This window comes from Nematolebias whitei, chromosome 11 (assembly GCF_014905685.2).
Source record: "Nematolebias whitei isolate Nwh7 chromosome 11, NemWhi1, whole genome shotgun sequence".
NCBI lineage: Eukaryota > Metazoa > Chordata > Actinopteri > Cyprinodontiformes > Rivulidae > Nematolebias > Nematolebias whitei.
The window spans coordinates 41334308-41356805 of NC_056508.1; the positions used below are offsets into that span (position 1 = coordinate 41334308).

General features: G+C 39.5%; 1 protein-coding gene across 12 annotated transcripts; it reads right to left on the reverse strand.

Moving 5' to 3' along the window:
* Window positions 1–849: 849 nt before the first annotated feature.
* On the reverse strand, window positions 850–20931 carry csde1 (cold shock domain containing E1, RNA-binding). Of its 12 annotated transcripts, none has more exons than XM_037685009.1 (23): window positions 20853–20931; window positions 18205–18871; window positions 15403–15591; window positions 14628–14826; window positions 14400–14509; window positions 13596–13682; window positions 13344–13441; window positions 11874–11955; window positions 11633–11761; window positions 11411–11536; window positions 11124–11339; window positions 9998–10165; window positions 9735–9917; window positions 9578–9589; window positions 9318–9335; window positions 8100–8207; window positions 5927–6108; window positions 5719–5840; window positions 5513–5632; window positions 3890–4068; window positions 3607–3770; window positions 3376–3508; window positions 850–2301 (listed from the first exon to the last, which is right to left on the reverse strand). In XM_037685009.1, the coding sequence occupies exons 3-23, from the start codon at window positions 15559–15561 to the stop codon at window positions 2254–2256; spliced, it is 2643 nt and encodes an 880-aa protein (XP_037540937.1). In that variant the 5' UTR covers window positions 15562–15591; window positions 18205–18871; window positions 20853–20931; the 3' UTR covers window positions 850–2253. The 12 variants fall into 12 exon arrangements, with proteins under 12 accessions (XP_037540937.1, XP_037540934.1, XP_037540931.1 ...); XM_037685006.1 differs by having other exon boundaries at window positions 9753–9917; window positions 10025–10165; window positions 14343–14509; XM_037685003.1 differs by having other exon boundaries at window positions 10025–10165; window positions 14343–14509.
* Window positions 20932–22498: the final 1567 nt, after the last annotated feature.

Here is a 22498-nt window from a genome sequence, read left to right on the forward strand (position 1 = left end):
ATCCATTATCCCTAACCGTATGATTTCTCAAGATGTTAGGCTACAACCAGGGCTTAATTTGAGGCGGATCCTGCTGGAACAGGATCTGAGAACTCTTATTCTGACAGGGTGTGTTCCGGCAACAGTTTGCTCGGATACGGTAACGCTCCTGTCTTACTAATAATAAAGTTATGAACAAATATGACTGCCTTGGAACGAATAAAACCTATATTGGATATAATCTGAAAATAATTACATAAACACTAATTTTAAATATAACAGCCACTTATGAGCTTGTTAATATCACTTAAGAGCTGCCCCTTCAAGTAAGCATTTCTGCTTCTACGTTAATAAAAAAAAAATTAAAAATCTGCATTCTGGCATCATTTAGTTTACAATTTAAGCACTGGCTACATGTACCGTATTTACTGGCGTATAAGTTGCAGTTTTTGCAGATTTCTCAGTCCTGCAACTTATATGCCAAAGCGACATGTTCCCCCCCCCCCCCCCATATTCATAATGCAATTTTTGTCCCGTCAGTTGAGAATGTTTAAACAAACTTAACATTTGACCATTTTTCAGTTTGCAAGGAATCGTTACAAAATAGATGTATTTTTTAATAGTCAAGGTTAGAAAAGTGACAAATGCCTAAACGGTAACTATGGAAAAGGAAGTTTGAGGAAGTTACGGTAATCATATGAAGACGCATCTAAAAATTAAGATTGTTTCTTGAACCGAGTATATTTTTAACAGTGTCTTGGACATTATTTTTCTTCTGCCCTAAATTATTATTTTAGGCAAATACCCATGAAGTTGAATGTACCTGAGGAAAACCAAAAAAATTCAGAAATGAAATGAGGGCACTCGTCCTTGATTTTCATAAAACTTTTAATTCAATTGTTTCGTTCAAGACCATTAACAAAAGTACATGAGAACCTCCGTACGCGGTTCAACTGAAGCTTGTTTGATCAAAGAAATTAGTTGCGACTTTCACTTAATGTTCTGAGGCACGGCAGCTTATCCTCGTCTCCAGCGAACAAAAACCGACATCCTGATTCATAACGCTGATTTAAACTAAATCTCGGAAAGTTGTCGTCCATCTCTCTCTTTTTTTTTGTTTTTTAATTTCAATATGTGAAATATGATGTTTCACCCAGAAAGAAAGAAAATACAAAAGAGCAAACATTACATATATAGTTCAACCCACAGGTTCGAGATGCATATCTGTATTATTTCTACAAAAGAAAAAAAAGCCACCCTAAGATTGTTTTCAATAATTTTATGGTTGGCTGAAAACAGAATATATTTCATTTGTTTCTTTTTTTTTTTTTTTTTGCTTTTATTTTTTATCTTGTTTGTAGTTTTTAGGCACCTTATTCTTAATTTTTTAATATTAGCAGATCAAGTTTTCATAAAAAAGCAGAAGTGTGTGCAAGAAAAAAAAAGTAAAAAAAAAATAAAATAAAATAATAATAATAATAACGCAACGGCAGAAAAAAGATGCCGCAAGGAATTCTGCACCTGGGGAAAAAGTGGAGCATGTATATACCAAAAAGGTATTTCAAGGCTCTAGACTGGTAAAGGTAAATCGCAGTGAGAAACTACATCCACATACATGGAACACGCACACCATGCTTTCACTTCTGCTTTTCAGTAAAGCATTCCAACTGCTCAAAAAAAAAAAAAGCAGCGGAAAATCCCCAAAAGCTTGCACAGGGTAATATGATCCTCCTCATGGAGGGAACGCAGCTTTATGCATTTTGTAGGAAATCATACGGCAGATGAAACTTGATAATTAAATAATGATGTAAAGGAGCATGAGGAAAAAAAAAAAAAAAAAAAAAAAAAAAAAGCAGGAAGTTGGACATGCCAGCATTCAATGGTCATTTACTCACGAATGAACAGGTTACAGGTGCAGAATTCCAGACAAAGCAGATTCAAACGATCAGGACATTACAGCCACGCAGACAAAGAGGGACAAGGCCCTTTAGAAACAAATACCTCCTTTACACACGAATCACTTCTAAGATACGCCACACACTCAAGACTCCCATGTTCACTGCAGAACGAAACCATTGAGAACATACATGGAAGGCAGGGAATCGTGGAATACGAAAAAAAACAATCCCTTACAGGTATCAATGAGAGCGAAAACTACACATGCCAGTTACTGCATGCGTACGTATGTTTTGTAGATGTTACAAGCATGTGTCAGATCAGCTTCCCTTATCCACAGCATCTCGTGGGCGCATAAAGGGGCAGGTTCTGTATTGCTCAGTCGATAACACCAGGCTGGCGGGTCTTGCGTTCCACACTGAAGCCCTGCGCAAATAAATAAATAAATAAATCATTTTAACCAAAAGTTCAGGGTTTACAAAAATTGAAGTATTTTATTCATTTTAAGAAAACACAAATGACCCCAAAACAGCCCGTTAAACCATGTAGAAAATATTTCTACAGTTCATTCTATTTATTGGATGGAGTTATAAATTTATAGAGTTTAAAGTATAATTTAAACCTATAATTACCAAATTAATTTAAAAGGTCCAGCAGTATTTCCCCTACCATTATCGAGCGCCCAGTCTACTGAACCACGTGCACCCCTCCCCCCACCCGTTGGCACTGACGTAACGCTAAGCTAGCGGCTCGCAATAAAGGTGCGCACCGTGCGCTTGCTAAAAAGCTAAAGGCAGCCTCTTCCCTCATGCTGAACCACCCTCTCCCTCGAAAACTGTCGGTACAAACTGCACGCAGCTCAAATGTGTGTCTCTCCCCTCACCCCCACCCACTCTAAAACTGTCTGCATAAGCAGAGCGCTGCGCAGCTCAAGACGCGTCTCCATCCGTCTCCCACCTCACCTCTATAAAAATTACGGACGAGATACGCGCCCCTAGGGGAAACATCGTCCAGTATTCCTTGAAAGATTGTTTTGTGTTTTGATCTAGAGATTTAAACAGATTATACTCTGATAGAAAAACAAACAAACAGTGAATCGTTACCATTTTGGTCAAACCTTTAAAACAACATTACGCGTGTACCAGTATACATGATCTCATGCAATATTGTGAGGTCATGCACAGTTTATGCGTTGAGGGTGAACCTCAGCTACTACAGCATTTTAGATTCATTACATGTAAAAGACCAAATTAACAATGTGTCTTTGAAGATTATTGTTGTTACGACATGAATTGATCGGCATGATCGCCTCCAATCATTTGCAGATCTGATTATTTTCTGCAAGTTTCTTTATAATTTATGAAATAATAATTATAATTTATAATAATAATTTATGATTCATGAGATATTTAAGCAACAGATTTGGTAAACCCACCTTTTGGCAGTGGGTGATTAATAGCAGTACAGAAAACTGTCAGAGCATTACAGATCTAACCGTACCTTTGAATTATCAGGACCACGAGGCTGTCGGACGATGACCAGGCGAGGAGCACTAGCATCATCAAGAGTGATGCTCTTCAGTCGGTTCACCAGACGGTCAGGACGTGGTGTTGCCACTGGTTTAGGACCCTCGCTGTTATATCAGGCACATGAGAATTCATGAATCAGTGGTTTGGCTAAACCATACGCTGTGAACATTAGGTTGTAGACTCGTGTAGTCATGGTTCATACCTGACTCTGCGCACGTTACAAGCACTACATTTTCCAGTGCGTTGATTAAAGACGACTGAGAACTCCACCTCATCTCCCGTCTGGAGTTCAATGCCATCCTGCACCTCTTTTACATGGAAGAACAGCTTTTTGCTCTCACCCACTTCGTACGTGATGAACCCAAACTGGAAGCAACAAAAGAGAACTTCAGGATTTCTTCTACAATTTTTAAAAGTCCATCACAAGCTGAAGCTGTAGTAAGCAAGAGACATAAGCAATGCAATTAAAGACAAATGAGCTTCACCTGGTCTTTAACACACTCAACTGGAGCTCTTCGCTGAGGGACGACATTACAGGCCATCTTCTGACCAGTTTGGGTGACGGTGCAAACCTGTAATTTTACATTCTCTCCTTTCTGCAGGCAATCTGCCTTGTTTGTCATCCCCATGATTCCAAAGGGATAAGTAGGCCCTTTTCCTCCACCTAAGAGGAGAAAAATAAAAATATATTTAGGGATGATTTATACTTCAACATAAGTGCAGAAAGTTTATACGCCGATTTGGTTGTGACAAAAATCATGCGCTTTTAATTATGCACCGCCTCCAAGGGTAGCATTCACACCAGCCCCGTTTAATCTGCTTTAATCGAACTGTAGTCTGTTTGCCTAGAAAGTCCAGTTCGTTTGGGGAGGTGTGAATGCGCAATTGAACTCTGATCCACCTAAAGACCTAGGTCTCGGTTCAGATGAAGTGAACTCTAGCGCGGTTCAAATGCAGTGTGAATGCAAGCAGACCTGAGATCGCTCCAAAAGCAGGAAGTGGACTACAGCGCAGGGCATTCTGAGTAAATAAAAAACAAAGCAAACGTGCATTTCTCATATGGCGCTGTCTCAGCCGCCTTGTGTGAAAAACAACATTCTCCATTGTCTTTTGCCTCATCTTCCGCTCATGCGGAGTCCATTGTTGAAAAATTTTTTGTTTGGCACATGTGCCACAGACAAAACTGAAATCCTAAATCCGCTAAAATTTGACGCCACTCCATTCGTTTCCTTCAGTAGTTCATGGTGCACAGTCGAGGGGGGAACAAGTTGGCTCGATTGACTCAATGCAGTGTGAATGCGAACCGCACCAGCTGAAAATGTAAACAAGTGTTCCGAATTTTGGTCCCCAATCGAACAGAGTCCATTGGACTATCTGGTGTGAAAACGACCCAAGAATCACTTCAGTGCAAACTTATAAAGATAGTCAAGGAACTTGTGGAAGGAGATCACAATCACAGTGCAGAAACGGGCAGCTCTTGGTGGTGGTTCTGTCCGAGAGGAAGTACGCCTCTGCTGGGCAGTATAGGGTCACAATCCCACATGTTGGCAGCACAAAGGCTCAGTGGTTAGCACTGTTGCCTCACAGCAAGAAGGTCCTGGGTTCAATCCCCAGTTGGACCTGGGGTCTTTCTGTGTGGAGTTTGCATGTTCTTGTGCTTCGCGTGAGTTTTCTCTGGGTACTCTAGTTTCCTCCCACAGACCAAAAACATGCATGCTGGCCTGCCTTCAGGCCCAGGCCTCCCTTGCAAAAGAGATCTGTGATCTCAGTAAGATTTGCCTGGTTAAATAAAGGTTAATAAATAAATAACACTGTCAGAAACCCTGGCGGTCTCTTTGTGACAAATTTTAGAAATAGTGCTTCTCTCTGATTAACAACAGATACCATATCATTCTCTTCCCACATCTATCATCAACTAAAAACTGAAAACTTCACTCTGCCAATCATATCACTGTGTTGTTTTTGTTTGTGCATGAAGTGTGCTGTAGTAGGAAGACTTGCAGGACATTCCTTGCCGTTTCTCTTAAAAATAAATAAATAAAATGTCTGTGTGAAAAAGAACATCTCAAACACATTGGCATAAACCAGCCTTTAGAGTTGCCACCAACCTTCCTCAATGACTTCAATGAGCCCTTGGTATTCTGTCTGTGAGGGGTCCACACTGCGTATGGGACGAATAACTTTCCCTGCCATCACTGTTGTGCCAACATCCTCACCGGCACCATTCACTAAAACAGAAAAAAACAAACAACTATTTTATCAGCAGATCTTAAAATCATGTCAAAACAAATAAAAAATATGCATAAAGACAAACCTCTTGTGTCTGCAGCCACCTTGGTAACCTTTTCAGCACTCACTTTGTTTCCTTTTCCTTTAGAAAGATTGTACTCAACCGTGTCACCCAGGTCCAAGTTATCCACATCTCCACACATTTCACTGACACAAAGAAAGAAAAGAGACTTGCATCAATCAAGACATAAGTAAATGCATCCTCCTAATCCACCTCAGAATTAAATTCCTACCTGTAATGAAAGAAAACTTCTTGGTCATGATTTGCCGTTTCAATGAAGCCAAAGTTATCTTTGAGGGCAGCAATAAACCCATGCAGTCTCTTGGAGTTGGAGTTGGCATTTCGGTTAAGGATCCTGATGCTCACTGCACTCTGCTGGCCAGTTCGCTTCACTTCATTGATTGAGAACTCCACCTAGAGGACAAACATCTTTTAGTCTCACAGGCACAAACACTACAGTTCTGAAAGCAAGTTCAGGGCAACAAAAAGGAAGGGATAACACTTCATCACTTGCTCTTGCAGAGATTGGACGCGTTCCCATCCCCTCCCTCCGCTTTGCTGCTCTGTCTGTGAAACTGCTTGTGAGCCTCTCTTCATATCTTCCAAACCATAATTATGGACTTATTTTGATCATTTGGTCCCTCAACTCAATTTACAACATTTCTTCGAAGAGAAGACAGGCTTTAGGCGATCTGATTCGCCCTGTTGGCACGCACGCAGCTGGACATCTCGTAGATTTGAAGACATGTTCCTGCTTTTTGGATTCGGCTGGTTTTATCAACAATCAAGGAAGTCGTCAGCAGCAAATTTGGACCCGATCACGCTGCTTGCTTTTCAATCAATCTTTATTTATACAGGTAAATCCCATTGAGCCTCGAGGACTCATTTACAAGAGAGACCTGATTTCAACAAAGAAAGATGACAACAATGGACAACAGCAACAACAATAAGCAGTTTTTTTTTTTTTTTTAACAAATAGGATGGCTAAAAGGAAAAAGGTAACAAAACAAAAAAACAGCTAGATTCCAAGACAAATGTATAAAACTAAAAACAGGAACATGTCTGCATTGGTCCCTGCCAGGAGTCCAACAGATTCTTAAAGCCACTTAGAGAGGTCAAGGTCGAGAGCTTCAAATCTTTTTGTAAGATATTCCAGGAAACAGGAGCGGAGTAGGAGAAGGCCCTTTTGCCTAGTTCAGTCCTCACTGAGGGAACACTGCAGGTAATAATGTCCTGAGAGCGCACTCCGTAGCTGCACTCACGCAGAGACATGTAGGAGGAGATGTATGAAGGCAGCAGACCAAGAAGTGATTTAAAGATGAAAATGTACCAGTGAGAGTCTGCGTGAAGTTAATGATGTCCAGTTAACCAATGAATACAGGGTGCAGTGGTGGGTACGATAATCACAGCCAGTTATGAATCTTAGTGCACCATGATAGACAGCATCCAACATTTGCAGGGTTCTTGTAGGAGCGTTCATGTAAATAATATCACCAAAATCAATTGAGGGAAGGAAAGTCACAGATACAAGGCGTTTTCTAGCATTCAGGGTTAGACAGGGTTAGCTTTTATGATGGCTTGGTTCATGCCTCGAGTACCTGGACTCAAATGCTTTGGGCAGAATGGATCAGATCTTGGGGATTTTACTCAGTCACGTTCCATCGGTGTGGCCATGTAATTTGGACATTTCAGAACAGAGTGGACCAACACAGACTCAAGGTAGATGTCATTAAGTTCTGCCTGTCCCCAAAACAACTGTGTGTTTATCTGAATTTGGCTCCCTTGGCTGGCCTTTAAGGTCACCTTATCTGAATTCGCCTGGAGAACGTGATCTGACGCTCACCGCCCCCTCCCTGAGGAATTTCCAACTGGTAACCAGATGAAACCAGCTGAATAAACTTTGCATCATCATTTCAGGACTCTTGGATTCTCAGTCATTCTTGGATATTGCTCGACATACCTCGAGAATGTTTACGGATCTCACTGGAGGACACTGGCGGATTATCTCATCCTTATCAGAACTCTTACAGTGACCTTGAGAGCATTTATGAACACTGAACACCGCTCTTGTCGTCCCCCTCTGCAGAATGTCTACGTCACTATGTGCTTGTTTGTGCGAGGTGTTTTTTTTAAAAGTTTTTTCTTCTCAGGCAGGAAAAAAAAAAGTCTGATAGGAATTTTTTTGCCTCCAATTCCTACATGTGTCCAGTTTCACTACTTTGTCTAAACAGATCTCGCTTGTAAATGAGTCTTCTAGGTTCAATGTCACTTATCTGTCTAAATAAAGGTTGAATGAACACGTTACAATGCAACAATCCCCCATATCATTTTCATATTAGCTGTATTTCACATTAGCTCATAATAAATAAGCATACAATCAAAAATAAAAGTAATTAAATGGATACCTTGTCTCCAACCTGAGGGTAAAATCCTCCCTCTAGATCCTTGGCATGATATGGCACAGTGAGCTTCACTCCACAGTCTTCATAAGAAAGCACTCCTTCCTCCGTTTCCTAAAGAAAAGGCGACTGATCAGTTCACATTAGCTTTGCATTGAATACCAGCAGTGCTTGACTGAAGAATGGTCAAATGTCTGAGAAACAGGACTACGGATTTTTGTGCGGCAAATGTGAAATGTCACAAAGCTGAACCAAAATCAGATTATTTGAGTACGTGGAGCATAATGAGACTGCGGTCTATAAAACTAAAAGCAGAACCAGTGTGTAAGAATTTATTTTAGAGCCACATAGCTGGTTAGTATTAACTTGATAGCATCAGCTTTGAATTAGAACTTGCAACTTAGGGCTGCATAATTATGCTTCAACTATTTATAGACAGTAAAAATCTAACCAACTGAAGGCCCTTTCACAAAATACTTAAAGTCAGGACTTGGATGCCTTTTGGCTGCCTTGATGTAATTTCTGAATGGACTGAGGCGGCGGGGCCGTCCAAGCCATCCCACCCGTTATGTGTCTGGCACGTAAAAAGGCAAGCCAACTTTACTACTCAATATTGATGAAGTGATGACATATGGTCTGTGTCACCACCAGGTTGTGGGATTAAATAACATATTTTTGAGGGAAGTTAAATAATGGTGCACAGCAACTTTTTTTAATTTATAAAAAAAATTGTTAAAAGCAAAGAATAGCTACATTGAGTCAATTCAAGTTTTGAAAATAATTAATCCGAGAGCTGTTCACTGCACATTTGACATGTTGCGCTCAACGTCAGCCTAGCTAGGTTCTGCTCTACGCCTCTTCTGGTGACTTGCTCGCTTCATTTCCAAACGCTCACGTCTGTGCGTGACGTGGCCGGTTTCATCTGTGATTTCTGAATGGCAGCATAAGGAACGGGTCTTTGCCGTTTCGTGGAACCGTTTTGTGAAAGAGCCTTTAAAGGATGGGTAAAAATCACACGCGATGTTAAACTATGATGCAAAAATCATCACACTAAAATTTTAAATGTTATTCTCTATAAAGTTATAATTACAGTTTCATTTGTACAGCCCTACTACTCCGGGTCTTTGTGATATAAGTGAGTGTTAATTGGTGATCAAACACCATGCTGTCAACCGCAGATATGATCAGCTATTTAAAAAGGGGCAAAGAGCAACAAAAACCAACCTTTTCTACAACTTTTCCCTAAAAAACAAACAAACAAAAAACCTTAGCCAAGCTTGTAATTGCAGAAATAAAATAGATTTTAAACAATTTGTCTAACATTTTCTGATTCAAATTGTTCAGCTGAGGTAAAGGAACAGAGGAGTTTCTTATTTATGCACCAACATTTAATACATATATATTCAACTAAGTTTTATAGAGGAAATAAGCTGCTACTTTTAGGAGGCACGATCGATGTAGCTTCATGCAGCTCTCAGTCCTACCTTGTCTTTTTTCTAACCAAAGAGAAGAATGAGGTGGAGGTGATCATTAAGGAAGAAAACAAAAACCAAAATTAGAACTAAAAAAGAAAACTGGAAAGACGAGTAGATAAGGACGGTTGATGAACAACGGGGGGAGTCTAAAGCAAAGCGCTCTCACATTTGTGCAGGTCCGTACCTTCTCCTTGCCCTTCATCGGACTTGCGTTCTTGTTTGTGGCTCCAACAAGTTCCTTCTCCACCACACCCACAAAACGCTGCTCAGACTGAGTATGGAAGGACACTGTTCCTTTAGGAAGTTTCTTAATGCGCACAGCATGGTTTCTTTGAGCCGACAGCATGTCCTGGAAGTAACACAGACTTTAGTTTCTTGCAGCCCAATAATCAGAATGTGCTCACTTTAGCAATAACAGATAATACATACTTTTGTGAAAAGCTTAACAGAACCTACAGGCACAACAGTGAACTCCACTTCATCTGAGATATGAAGCTGACTCTCCTCCAGGACCTCGCTGAAGTGAAAGAACATCCTTGCGTCTCGATCCACACACTTTATAAAACCAAAGCCATCACGTATAGCCGCAATCACACCCTAATACAGACAGACACATGATTGATTACATACAGGTGCATCTCAAAAAATATGAATATTGTTAATAAGTTACTTTTGTCCATCATTCCAGAAAGTGAAACATATATAATCTATAATTACATCATTTTGATGATCATGTCATACAGATAAGCGTCTCAGAAAATTTTAATATAGTGATAAAAAGTTTCATTTTGGAAACTTGTGCACATTATGCACAGACGAATCCTAGACATGATATAAATGTCTCATTCCTCAAGTTAAATCACTCCTGAACTAGAGACAACTTCAGAAGCATCTTACCTGCTGAGGATACAGAACTTGACTGTTGCTCAGTGGTCCAATGTTCTCATTTCACATGAAAGTAAATGTTACATGTCAATTAAAAATCAAGACCCCAGAGTTTGGAAGAATGGAGGGACCCAGAATCCATGCTGCTTGAAGTTGTGTGAAGTTTCCACAGTCATTGATGGTTTGGGTCCATGTCCTCTGCTGGCGTTGGTCCGCTGGGTTTTCTGAAGTTCCTAGTGAACGCAGCATCTACCAGGACATTTTACAGTTCTTCATGCTTCCTTCTGCTGATGAGCTTTATGAAGATGCAGATTTCATTTTCCAACAGGACTTGGCACCTGCCCTCACTGCCAACGGCACCAAAAGCTGGCAGCGGAATATTCTAATTTTCTGAGACATTGATTTTTGGTTTTTCCATCATTTGTACGCCATAATCATCAAAAATTACAAGAAATAAAAGGCTTCAAATGTTTCACTCTGTGCAATGAATCGAAGTAATATACGAGTTTCACTTTCTGAAATGACGGACAAAATAAATATCTAACTTTTTCACAATAATCTAATTTTTGGAGATGTACCTGTAAATATTCACATGACCTGCTGTGAGCATCCTGGTCATTTTAATCTTACAAGAAAAGATCATAGCTCAGGACAAGAAAAGATTTCTAACCATTTCACGGGTCTCCTTGGTGAAGTTGAAGGTGTCTGGGAGGATTTCAATGTTGGTGGCCCTCTCAAGTTTATCTCTGCGATCGGTGGAGATGTTGAATTGAATGTGGTCTCCCTCCAAAAGCGTCACCTTAGACTTTGTGTCCTTTTCTCCAAAAGGCAGTTCCTTATCTGTGAAACCAATCCTTGCACTGATTCGACCAGGCAGAGCGTCATTCTGTAGAATTGGAAAGGATTAGTGAAGGCTGAAACAACGCTCATTGTCAATCAGGTATGTAATCTACTTGCCTGATTTTTTGAGGGAACTTTGGGAATAACTTTCACAACAGTGCCTTCAAACTGCTCAATGCTGATGTCTTCAAAAATGACAGTTCCCTGGGGGAGCAGCCTCACATCTGTAGCTACTTCCTTGCCCTAAAGAACGATCCAGTACAAACATGCATTTTTTGACATATCAAGGTAGGTAACTGCCGAGTCACAATTGTGGAGAGCTGGAAGTTTGACATTTACATTTCTGTCTTTGATGGTAAACTCAACATCATCTCCAGCCTGAAGAGCTTCCAGATCACCCTTAAACTCACTGTAGTGAAAAAAGATCTCCTTCACCACATCTGCCCTCTCAATAAAACCAAAGGCCTCCTGAAGAAAAAAAAAAAAACAAGGTGCAACGAGACCGACAAGATTGTCAACTTACTAAAATTAATAAATACAAATTTTTGTGTTTAAGTTTTAAAATAAAAAATGACTCTACCTTTGTAGCACACACCACACCCTGGCACCTGGCCTGTTTCTTCTTCACTAGCTGTATATTGCGGGCACTAACGGCACCAGTACTGAAATAAGAGCAAGACATTATTAAACAATCAAGCACAAATCGTGAAAGTCCAACATCCACCATTACAGTCCCAAGTGCCCTTAACGAGTATTCACGGTAGTACAATATGATAGTTCTGGTTTTTCCAAATTCCGACCAGGCAAGTGAAAAAAAAAAAAAAAAAAAAAAAAAAAAAAGACGCATAAACCAGTTACAGAAACACTCAAGCACACAGCCGATGACTGCCAAAGGCTAATGATGTCAAGAAAGACACAAGCTCGAGTGTCTTCCTGATGGAGTATGCTAGTGAGGACGATTTCGCTGGAGAAAGTTCACGTGATTTAGAGGATATCTATGATGACTTCTCTACAAGCGATGAAGAACCAAGTAGAACTGTTCAGTGTGAAATATTGCTCATGTTAAGATATTTTCAATCTAGACTGGTCTTTAACACTCAGCAAGGAGGGCCTGCTCCGTACACGTAGGCAAGAGGCAACACCATGAAAAGCCTAATCCATCCTGGACGGACCTTCCCGGGTTGACAATACCAACTGGTGTGCTAGTATTTACAATAAAATAAAATGTTATTAAAAATAATCCGATTGTAAGGAGCATTTGCTATTAAACCCTCTGGAGTCAATGGATGCAACAGCATCTTTTAAATCACTTGAGCAATTTCAGTTGCTGTAGTAGTCAACACACAGCCGCTCAGACTACATTCTAATTTGTGTCAAAAGTAAAGATTTTAACTATAAACAGTTTTTTTAAATAGTGCCGATTTTGTTTTTTAAATAGTGCTGATAGGTCAAGTATAACCGGAGTTATGATAAAGGATTCACGCAACATTTTTTTTTTCTGTAAATCAGTCATATTTGAAGCGCTGCAGCAAATAAAACACCTCAATCCCCTTTTGACTATTACCTCTTCACCCCCAACAAATTAACGAACATCGCTTCACCTCTTTTCTGAGTGAAGCCCAAAGTTATTTGGAAGAAGTAAAATACATGAAAGTTGTTGAAGGGAGCTCGGCGGGCGAGTGAAGAGGATGGAACCACACAGTCACAATATTCTCAGACAGAAGAGGTAAGCTCAAAGACAAAGATGGAGAAAAACAGATTTACGGAGATTTCTAGAGAACTGTGCTACACACCGATTCAGCGTTTTGTTCCTGCCACGAGTATTTTTACCAGAAATGATCAGTGTGCATTATAAATCTGGCTGTCTCGCATGATCCAGACACCGACTCAATTCAGTCCATAAATTTTAAAACAAGTTTGCTTTACTTTTCAACATTTGCCACAGAATATAGGTGTTTATTTTTATGTCTCATATTTTACTGGATATACAATATGATAAAATGGTGGGTGTTGGACTTTAAGATTATACTGCCATTGTGTTGAGACTTACTGCTTGTTAGTTTCCATATAAAAGCTGACTTTGTCACCCGTCTCCAGGTGAGAATTACTCTCAACATCATCAGGAGTGTAAGTAAGATAAAACACTTCCTGCAGAAAGTAACAAGAAAACAAATGACTTAAGAGACTGGAGAAAAAACAAACAAAAATCACATGAAAAGTATAAATGAACATATAACATTTAGAATGACAAATTATACAGTGGAAGTGTATCCGAGCAGCCCTTTAGACTCCCATTTCTTACCCCATTTCTTTCGTAACAAACGCTGCCGGTGGGTACCTGACCAGGAGCAGACTTCCCATCCAAATGCATGGGAATTGATGAGACAACCTGCAGTAAAGGTAGAATATTTCAGGTATAGGCCACCGGTAACACAGCTTTATCAGATTTAGCAGAATATTCACTTAATTTCCATGACTCTTCAGGTAATGAATGATTCTCCAGGTAATGAATGATTGTTTTGAGATGAAATAGAAACTCACCAAGTGATATGTATATGGCTGTACTTAAACAAAATACAAACACTAACTGATGTTTTGTTGATCAGTATGTTTAGGATTGAATAAATCAAGAGTGCGTGCTGATTTAAAGAGTCACAGTGATCCCAACATTTTACAGTTTGACTAATATATTGATATAAATGGTATAAATTGCATTTTATGATTCATACAGCAATGACTGCATTACATGTCTGGTATCAATCAACTCTGCTGAAGACTGATCAGTCTAAATAAATGGGCTCAAAGCTGTGTAACACGCTTTTATTCTCATGATTAGTTTTAGTCTAGAAACTCAACAAAAACACACTCATCACTTGACCAAATCTATCCAGTCAAAGTCTAGAAAACACACGCCAATGACGAAGCAAACACAAATTTTATGTAAGAAGTCATGCGGGACTGGAGGGGAAACAATTTTTGGTGGGAGTGGGCAATTTGAGTAAAACTGACAAACAAGGACATAACCAAAAATAAAATGGTGTTCCTTAACTGGATGAATATAACCATGCAGCACAGTAAAGGGATAGACGTGCAGGTCTGGCCCCACCTGGCCCGATATGCGCTCCTCTGGCAGCACTTCTGGCTTTATCTTTAGCAGCTTCACTGCTATGGGCTTGCCAGTGCGCCTGTCAGAGGATACCTCAAACTCTACATCATCTGGTGGAAGAAAAAGGACCAAATTTTAAAAAATAATCTAAAGTAATAGGCAATTACATCTTGAATGGAGACATTTTGTTTGAAAAGCTTTAGTTTTTACACTAATAGAACCTCATACCTCCGATTTTAAGCTCCTGAAGGTTGCCGTTGTACTGGGAGCAATGGAAGAAGAGACGAGCCTGACGTTCGGAGCACTGGATGAACCCATATGAAGCCAAGAGCTTCTCCACCACCCCAGTCTCTCTAAGGCCAGATCCTGAGCCATTTGCAAATGCAGTGTGTCCATTGTTGTGGAGCATGCCTGGGTCGAAACTCATCTGGAGAAAAGCAGAAAAGTTTAAAATACATCCAATAAATGGGAATACAAATGAAATGCACAATAAATAAAACAAAACAGGCAGGAAACAGTTCAGTGCATTCTAAAGCCAAATTAAAATCAAAGAAAAAAATAAAACATGCAACTGCTGCAAAACTCAGAGGGTGTGGCAAAAAAATAAAATAAATCTAAGGCACATTAGTCTTGTCAAACAGCGAGCACTACAAATTCAGTATTTCAAATCCATGAACAAACAATAAAACGGTGTCCCTTTATGGTTAAATCATAGAGAAAAACCCAAATGCGCTCAAATAATGAAAAATCTTAAAACTAAAGCACCATGGTACAGACAAAATGAGGACATGTGCAATTCTTGTTATGTAAACATTAAAATGATTCACCTTATAAGTATCAACAACCAACTGATTAAACTGGAATATAATTTGAGACTATGAAAAATCTTATATTTGTAAATATATTTTACCTCCAGACCCAGTAACCATGCTGTTAGCAAAAGTCACACAACACATTAGAGCTCCCAGAGCCAGTTTGGACACAACTAAATATTTAATCTTACTGATCTCTGATACAAGGGAGTCCGCTTGTATTTTTTACTTCCTGGATGAGGGTGGCATGAGACAGAAGAGGAACGGGGTATAGGAACGGGACATGTAGAAGAATCTGTGGCTGAGCCTGTGTTGCGGGCAACAGGGGGTTCAGACGAGCCCCTTTCCATTTTTGACACAGAGGACAGGGCTGGGACCGGCTGTTGGAAAAGGTAACAGCTTTAAAAAAGGAGCATTTTAGCTCGCTTACCCCTTTAAAAATATATAATAAATAAAATGTAAATAAAAACAGATGTTTTGTGGCATAAATTTGCAAAGCACTGCCCAACAGCTATATTTTTCTAATTTTAGGTCTCTTTTATACACCAAATATACAATATTCCAGCTACAGTAAACATATTTCTGTTTCAATATTTTAATTGAAACTACCATTAACAAAACTTATTGGAATTACTTTTGAATATAAAACCCGAAATCCAAACGGTTGTGCTGAAAAATGGGCACACAACCATATTCTTTCAATACAGGGATCACTCTTTGGCACCACAACAATAAGTTGTACATTCAAACAAAAACTCTCTACAGAAAGAAAGAACTAAAGTCAGATTCTTGGCACAGGCATTTAAGATGGTGATTTAGGAACAATGTTGCTGATGTTACCGAAATAAAATACGACTACTGAAGATGAAAAATCGAAAGATGCACAGACCGTTCAAACAGCAGTACATCTACAAGTGGACAGAGCTAGAGATGGATTATGGTGCATGAGGGGGATCCCAGAGCAGCCTCTCTTGTTAGATCCAGTTTTGAACTCTTACGCAATAAAACGCTTCACAAAACAACACAAATGAAAGGCAGGAAGTGTTAAATTTTGGCTCCAGTCTGGCAAATAAACCAAAAAAGAGGCAATACAAATAAAACTTTGTGCCGACAAGTGAATGTTTTTAGGTAATAATTTCCATTTCTCAAATCAATGCAAGTTTGGCTTGTATTTCTGCTATGTGATAAAGCTAAAACAAGTGAAATGTACTTCCAAAATTATTTGCCACTTTTGACTGAGAAGAAAGGCAGACAAAACTTGGAGATAAGAAAAATAAAAGCTCTCTAGATTAAAGCCAAATTCCCAGAAATCTTGTTACCAGAACACCTCTCACTCAGCAACAACAGAACTGAGTAGAGGCTAGTCTCGGGAGCCCATAAGGATGGAGATTAGGCCATTCATAGCAAAGATGCAGGGCAAGGTGGGTGGATGGGTGCTCGATGGGGTGGGACTTTTTCCTTTTTTTTTTTTAAAAGACGGGAAGGAAAAAACTTACAGATCGACCATATGGCGACAGGCTGAGTCCGACAGGGGAGGTACTGCTCAGGTCAGCACTAACAAACGCGGTAGGTGGTGAAGCAGGCAAGGTAAACTCAACAAAGCCTTTCCAGGGACTGCCCATATTTTCCCATAAACTTGAGCCAACCTTGATTACTTGTTAGAATTTTCGACGACTTAAGAAAAATTCAGTAACCACCCAGTGATACACCGGCGGACGTCTGCAAGGGTGAAGAGAGGAACAAACATAATGGGTAATGAAGATAGGACAGCCAGTGTGCCAAGTGTCACAAACAAAAGGAAAAAATAAAAGCTGAGCCTTCAACTGGAAGGGAAGTTTAGAAGGCAAAACTTAGAGGAAGGCAATCCAATCATTATTTAATGAAACTGAATGACCTGATTAAATATATAGTGGTTGGTGAGGCTCCAGATCTACCGGCTAATGTCGTCTTGTTCAACTCAGTTTGACAATGAATAACCAAGTACACAAAATGCGCTGTAAAATCAGCTGTGAATGAAAACCCAAAGATGCAACTTTAAATAACTTAACACGTTTAAGGGACTGTAAAAACAAAACTAATTTCAAAAGAAGGCAAAAAACTATGTTTAGTAAAACTAGATGCCTAAATTGAGATGCAAATTACTATTTGTGACCTGTGCTGGCAAAAAAAAAGTGGGTTAACGTATTTTGCCAGCACGAGTGACGTTTGTTCACTTTAATAAGAATTTCTGCACTGCTGTCACCAATTGCTGCAGGAGACCCAACTAATTTAAGAATGTTTAAATAGTCTGCTTCTTAAACCAAATACTTAAAAGTGGCATCTCAATGATTTGCAACTGACTAAAGACCAGCTGGTAAAAAAATAAAAATCCCCCAAAATTTGGGGAAAATTGAAAGTGTGATTTTTCAGCTGAGCGTTTGTGATAGTCTACAGAGCCGTAAAAGTCACAGCCCATTTTTGTGTGCACAACTTGCAAACCTGAATTTACGCCATGAACATGATTTTGTTTTCCATCTTTTTTGCACCCACCTTGAAAACTGCCAGCCCCCACGTTCATAATTTAACCTGGAGTACAGTTTTGAAATAAGAATAAGCAGCTATGGGCCAGATTTTTAATAATTACCATTTACCAGTGTGGTTTTTAGATCCAGACATTTACCTCTGATGTTTTCTGCCAGAAGAAATCCATCTTTTTCTCGAGACTGGTCAAAATTCAGATAGATTTGAGATGCACACAAAGACTCTGTGACCATTTCAAGAGAAAAAGTTGTCGCACAAATTTCTTGAACATGGTCAAAACTCAAGTGAAAAGGCTGCATGCCTGTGATGCATGCGAGGACGTTGAGAAACCTGGAAAGGTTTAGACATATTCAGAAGACTCTCATAAATACTGTTCACAAAAAACCTGCAGCCCAGTGAAATACCTGCTTAAACAAAAGGCTTAAATGTTTTAAACATGGCAGTTTATGAGTGATTAAGCAGTTGAGACTCACCTTTAGTGGTTGACTTTATATCTTTCAATTCTCTGGATCTTGATGACTTTGTAGACCTCTTCACTCACTCACACACATACACAAAGTTTAACACACTCACTCCTAACAGGTTTCTCACACAAGTTTTAAATGGTTGCATAAAGTAGAAAAAAGAAATTGGGAGAAATCTAGCACACAAGAAGGCAATTGCAGTTGCAGTAACACTGCTTAAAAAATTACAAAGAAAACAAAGGGAGGAGAAAATGGGGGAGATGGGAGGGAACAATGGAAGGGAACTAGCAGATAGCAGCCCACTCTACACTCTGGTGGTGAGTCGGCAGCGTAGTAAGGATGAGGAGGGCTAGGAGCAGCGTTGGGACGTGTGCTTTGACAAAGCTGTTGAGTAGGCACAAACTTCTGGTTTCAGATCAGTTATCTTCTCAGAATATGCTTGGGCGTGTGATTGCTTCTCCTTTCTCTTGTTTCGGTTGGGCAGATACGTGTTGTTCTTTGGTTGTTTCAGGATTTGGTTTCTCGTGTTTAAAATCCTTGAAGTGATCCTTTTCCTCCCGCGTGTTTTCAGAAGTTGCAAATTTTGTTCCGGAGGTTTGTCTTCAGTTCCTTTGTTGTGATCTGAACTTGAAGCAGTTGCGGATGGTACAAAAATTCAGTTCGGCTTCACTTCATACTGTTGGGGAGGGAAAAAGCAGATCTAGTTAGAGAAGAGTCCACTGCTATGACTTTACACCCAATTAATTTTTTTTTATTTTTTTAAAAGGTTTAAAAAAAGTTTGCAGTGAAAATGCAAAAAACAGAACACTGGATTCTTTATTTAAACCCGACGGTAAAATATATTTTCTAAAAATGTTTGAGGGGGAGAAATGTCAGGAAGCTTAAAAGTAGTCATGAGACTTAATTCAAGTAATAACACTTAAAGCAACATTACAAAACAAGGCCCTCAGTTTTGTCAATCAGCCTTTAACTTTTTAAAGACCAGAGTTCAGATGATGCAAAGGTGAGAACCAAAGAGAAACCTGGTTTATCATGTGTACATATTTGTTTAGTTAGAAACACAGAAATCCAACATGTAGAATGTTGTTGACCCAAATACCCTGCTCCGTAAACAAGCAGGCCGAGCCCTCCTGACACATGATATGCTGCTGTGGCTGTGTCGCAATGACTCAGTCCTACATCCTCGAAAGGCCACGACGAGAAGTTTCTAGCCTCAGCCAAGTTAAAAAACTGGGAACTTTTTGGAAATCTCTCTCATTAACACACAAACAAAGACAGAATGATGCCTGCATGTCACGTGTTGCGCAAAAAAAAAAAAAAACTACAGTATTTTCATGTGCAGATAGTTTGCAAGTGTGGCAAAGGTTACATGCCATAAACAGAGTTGTTTTTCTTCCCCCATTAAAGTAGACTCAGATAAGATAAAATTCTCAAAGCAGAAAAAGATTGCACTCAATAACTTTCTAATCAGTACAAAAAAAAATATTGCTCAACTCATTTGTAACATAAAAAACAACGACCATAGAAAATCTCGGTTAAACAACAACGTCCCTGATTATGTCTAGGCCTGAAAAAGAGGACGGGTCAAACACGTGACTTCCTGGCAATCCGCTAGTCTCACCTGAAACATGACGTTGCTATGTGCATCATAGAAATGTCACAATTTCAACAAAATGAAGAAAGAAAAAAACACGATAAAACTCAGAAATGTGAAAACTATCAATCATGAATCCCACATACTCTCTACTGAGTAAACAAACGCAGCAAGAGATAAATCCTATCGTCTTAATGCCCTAATTTAGGATCTGTTAAGTTCTTAACTCTTCAGTGTTAGCTGCTCCTGAGGCGGAGGGGAAAAACACGAACAACGTCATACTGTGAGCTATAGCTTTTAAGACGTATTAGCTAGAAGCTTCTTCTTTTTTAATGTTTGCGCAACCCGTCCTGATATTCTGATAACATAAATTACCATTTTCTATTATGTGGAAAGATTACCTTTATCAGATTGATAACTATCCATTTAAGGCTTGTTGCTTATTACAGATGATAAAACATGCTGCCCATTTAAAAACCGTAATTGGAGTGACGTTCCTCGGCGAAATTAAACACAAAACGGAGATAGAAACAGATAAATGGAAAGATACGAGACTAATTAGACGACCCGAAACAAATATACCCTTGTAACTAATCAACAGCTAACGTTAAACACAAAAATGTGCTTTAATTTTCTCATACGCAGCGAAGCAACAAGAGCAGAAACGTTAGAGCTAGCAGCACTAAGATTAGAAAACAAAGAAACTACGTGCACGGCTTTTAAGTTCCGCGTTTGTCTCTTATGATACTATAATCTACAAAAGTGGCATGTCTGTAGCACGTTGGGCGCATTTCAGTTACAACAAAATGAGCTTGTCGACCGTTACAAACGTCGTTCGGTCATTTGTCGCGTTAGCCAGTTAGCTAGAGCACGCGCTGATGCCTAAAAAAAAAGGAAAAACAAGGCGCCCCCACCCAGGCCCCGACTTCTACGTGACACCAAGCGCGAGATAACCCACTCACTTTCACAAATTTTACGTTTAATACGAAGTAAACTGGCTGTTATACGCTCATATGTTTATTTTTCACGGTTTTACAAATAAGGGAAATTTGTAAAAACTCACCCCAACAGCTTTAGCACTGTTCCAGCGCCGCGTGAAGCAGCACGGCACATAACGTAGTGATTTGGGAGACGGCTCCCGCGATATTTGACCAAGAATGTTTGTTCGGAAGTCGCGCAACGGCTTATGGGAAATGTAGTGTATAGCTGTTTTTCGGTATGTCACTTTCCATTTATGATTGGAAGCGTTTAAATACTAGTAAGTCTGAGTTGTTGCTATAATTATGTTATTATTATATACTTTTATACACATTTATGGGGCGGCTGTGGCGTTAGAGCAGTCGTCCTCCAATGCAAAAGTTGGGGGTTCAATTCCACCAGCAGTCACATGCCTAAGTGTCCCTGGGCAAAACATTGAACCCCTCATAGCCTCCGATGTGTGTCCCATCGGTGTATGAATGTGATAAAGCCCTGATGAATCTTTGTATAGATATAGCAGAGTGCTGTATGAATGGGTAAATGAGGCACCGATTGTGTTGTAAAGAGCTTTGAGTGTCTTGATCAGACAGAAAAGTGCTATAAGTACAATCAATTTACCATTTTACATTTTAGATCAGTTAACATACCTTCTTGCCTTATATTTCAACAAAGCAGAACCCATTCAGAAGACCAGACTCAGCATAGACTTTTGGACGATCTTTCTTCCTTTGTAGTTGATCTGTTTTTTCACTGATTTTTATTACCGGCAGTTTCAGTCCATTTACTAACCATTTATAAAGAAATGTTTTGTTTTTTAAGCCTTTAAGTTCTATGAATCAAACATTGAATTTTTTTTATCAACCTTTATTTATACAGCTTAGTTTCAATGAACCTTGGGGACTCATTTACAAGAGAGACCTGTTTTTTTTTTTTTTTTAACAAATAATGACAACAATAGACAATTATAAAAAAAAAGCATATCAATTGGGAAAAATAAGAAAATGATATTAAAAAAACGAAACAATAACAGCTACAATGTACAATATAAAGTGATGTAGAAAACTAAAAACAGGAACATGTCTGCATTGGTTTTGCCATGAACTTAGCAGTTGTTTGAAGCCACTTAGAGAGGTGAAGGTCGAGAGCTTCAGATCTTTTTGCAAGATATTCCAGGAAACAGGAGCGGAGTAGGAGAAGGCCGTTTTGCCTAGTTCAGTCCGCACTGAGGGAACACTGCAGGTAATAATGTCCTGAGAGCGCACGCTGTAGCTGCACTCACGCAGAGACATGTAGGAGGAGATGTATGAAGGCAGCAGACCAAGACGTGATTTAAAGATGAAAATGTACCAGTGGGAGAGTCTGCGTGAAGTTAATGATGACCAGTTAACCAGTGAATACAGGGTGCAGTGATGAGTACGGTAGTTACAGCCAGTTATGAATCTTAGTGCACCGTGATAGACAGTGTCCAACATCTGCAGGGTGCTTGTGAGAGCGTTCATGTAAATAATGTCAACGTAGTCGATGGAGGGAAGGAAAGTTGCAGTTACAAGGTGTTTCCTAGCATTCAGAGATAGACAGGATCTATTTCTGAAAAAGAAACCCAGTTTAACTTTCGGTTTCTTTACAAAGTTTTCGACTTGGAGCTTAAAAGAGAGATGCGAATCGACCAATTGAGTGAGTGTTTTTTCTGTTACCGGCGACTTTACCCATGCTCATTATTAACTGTAAGCA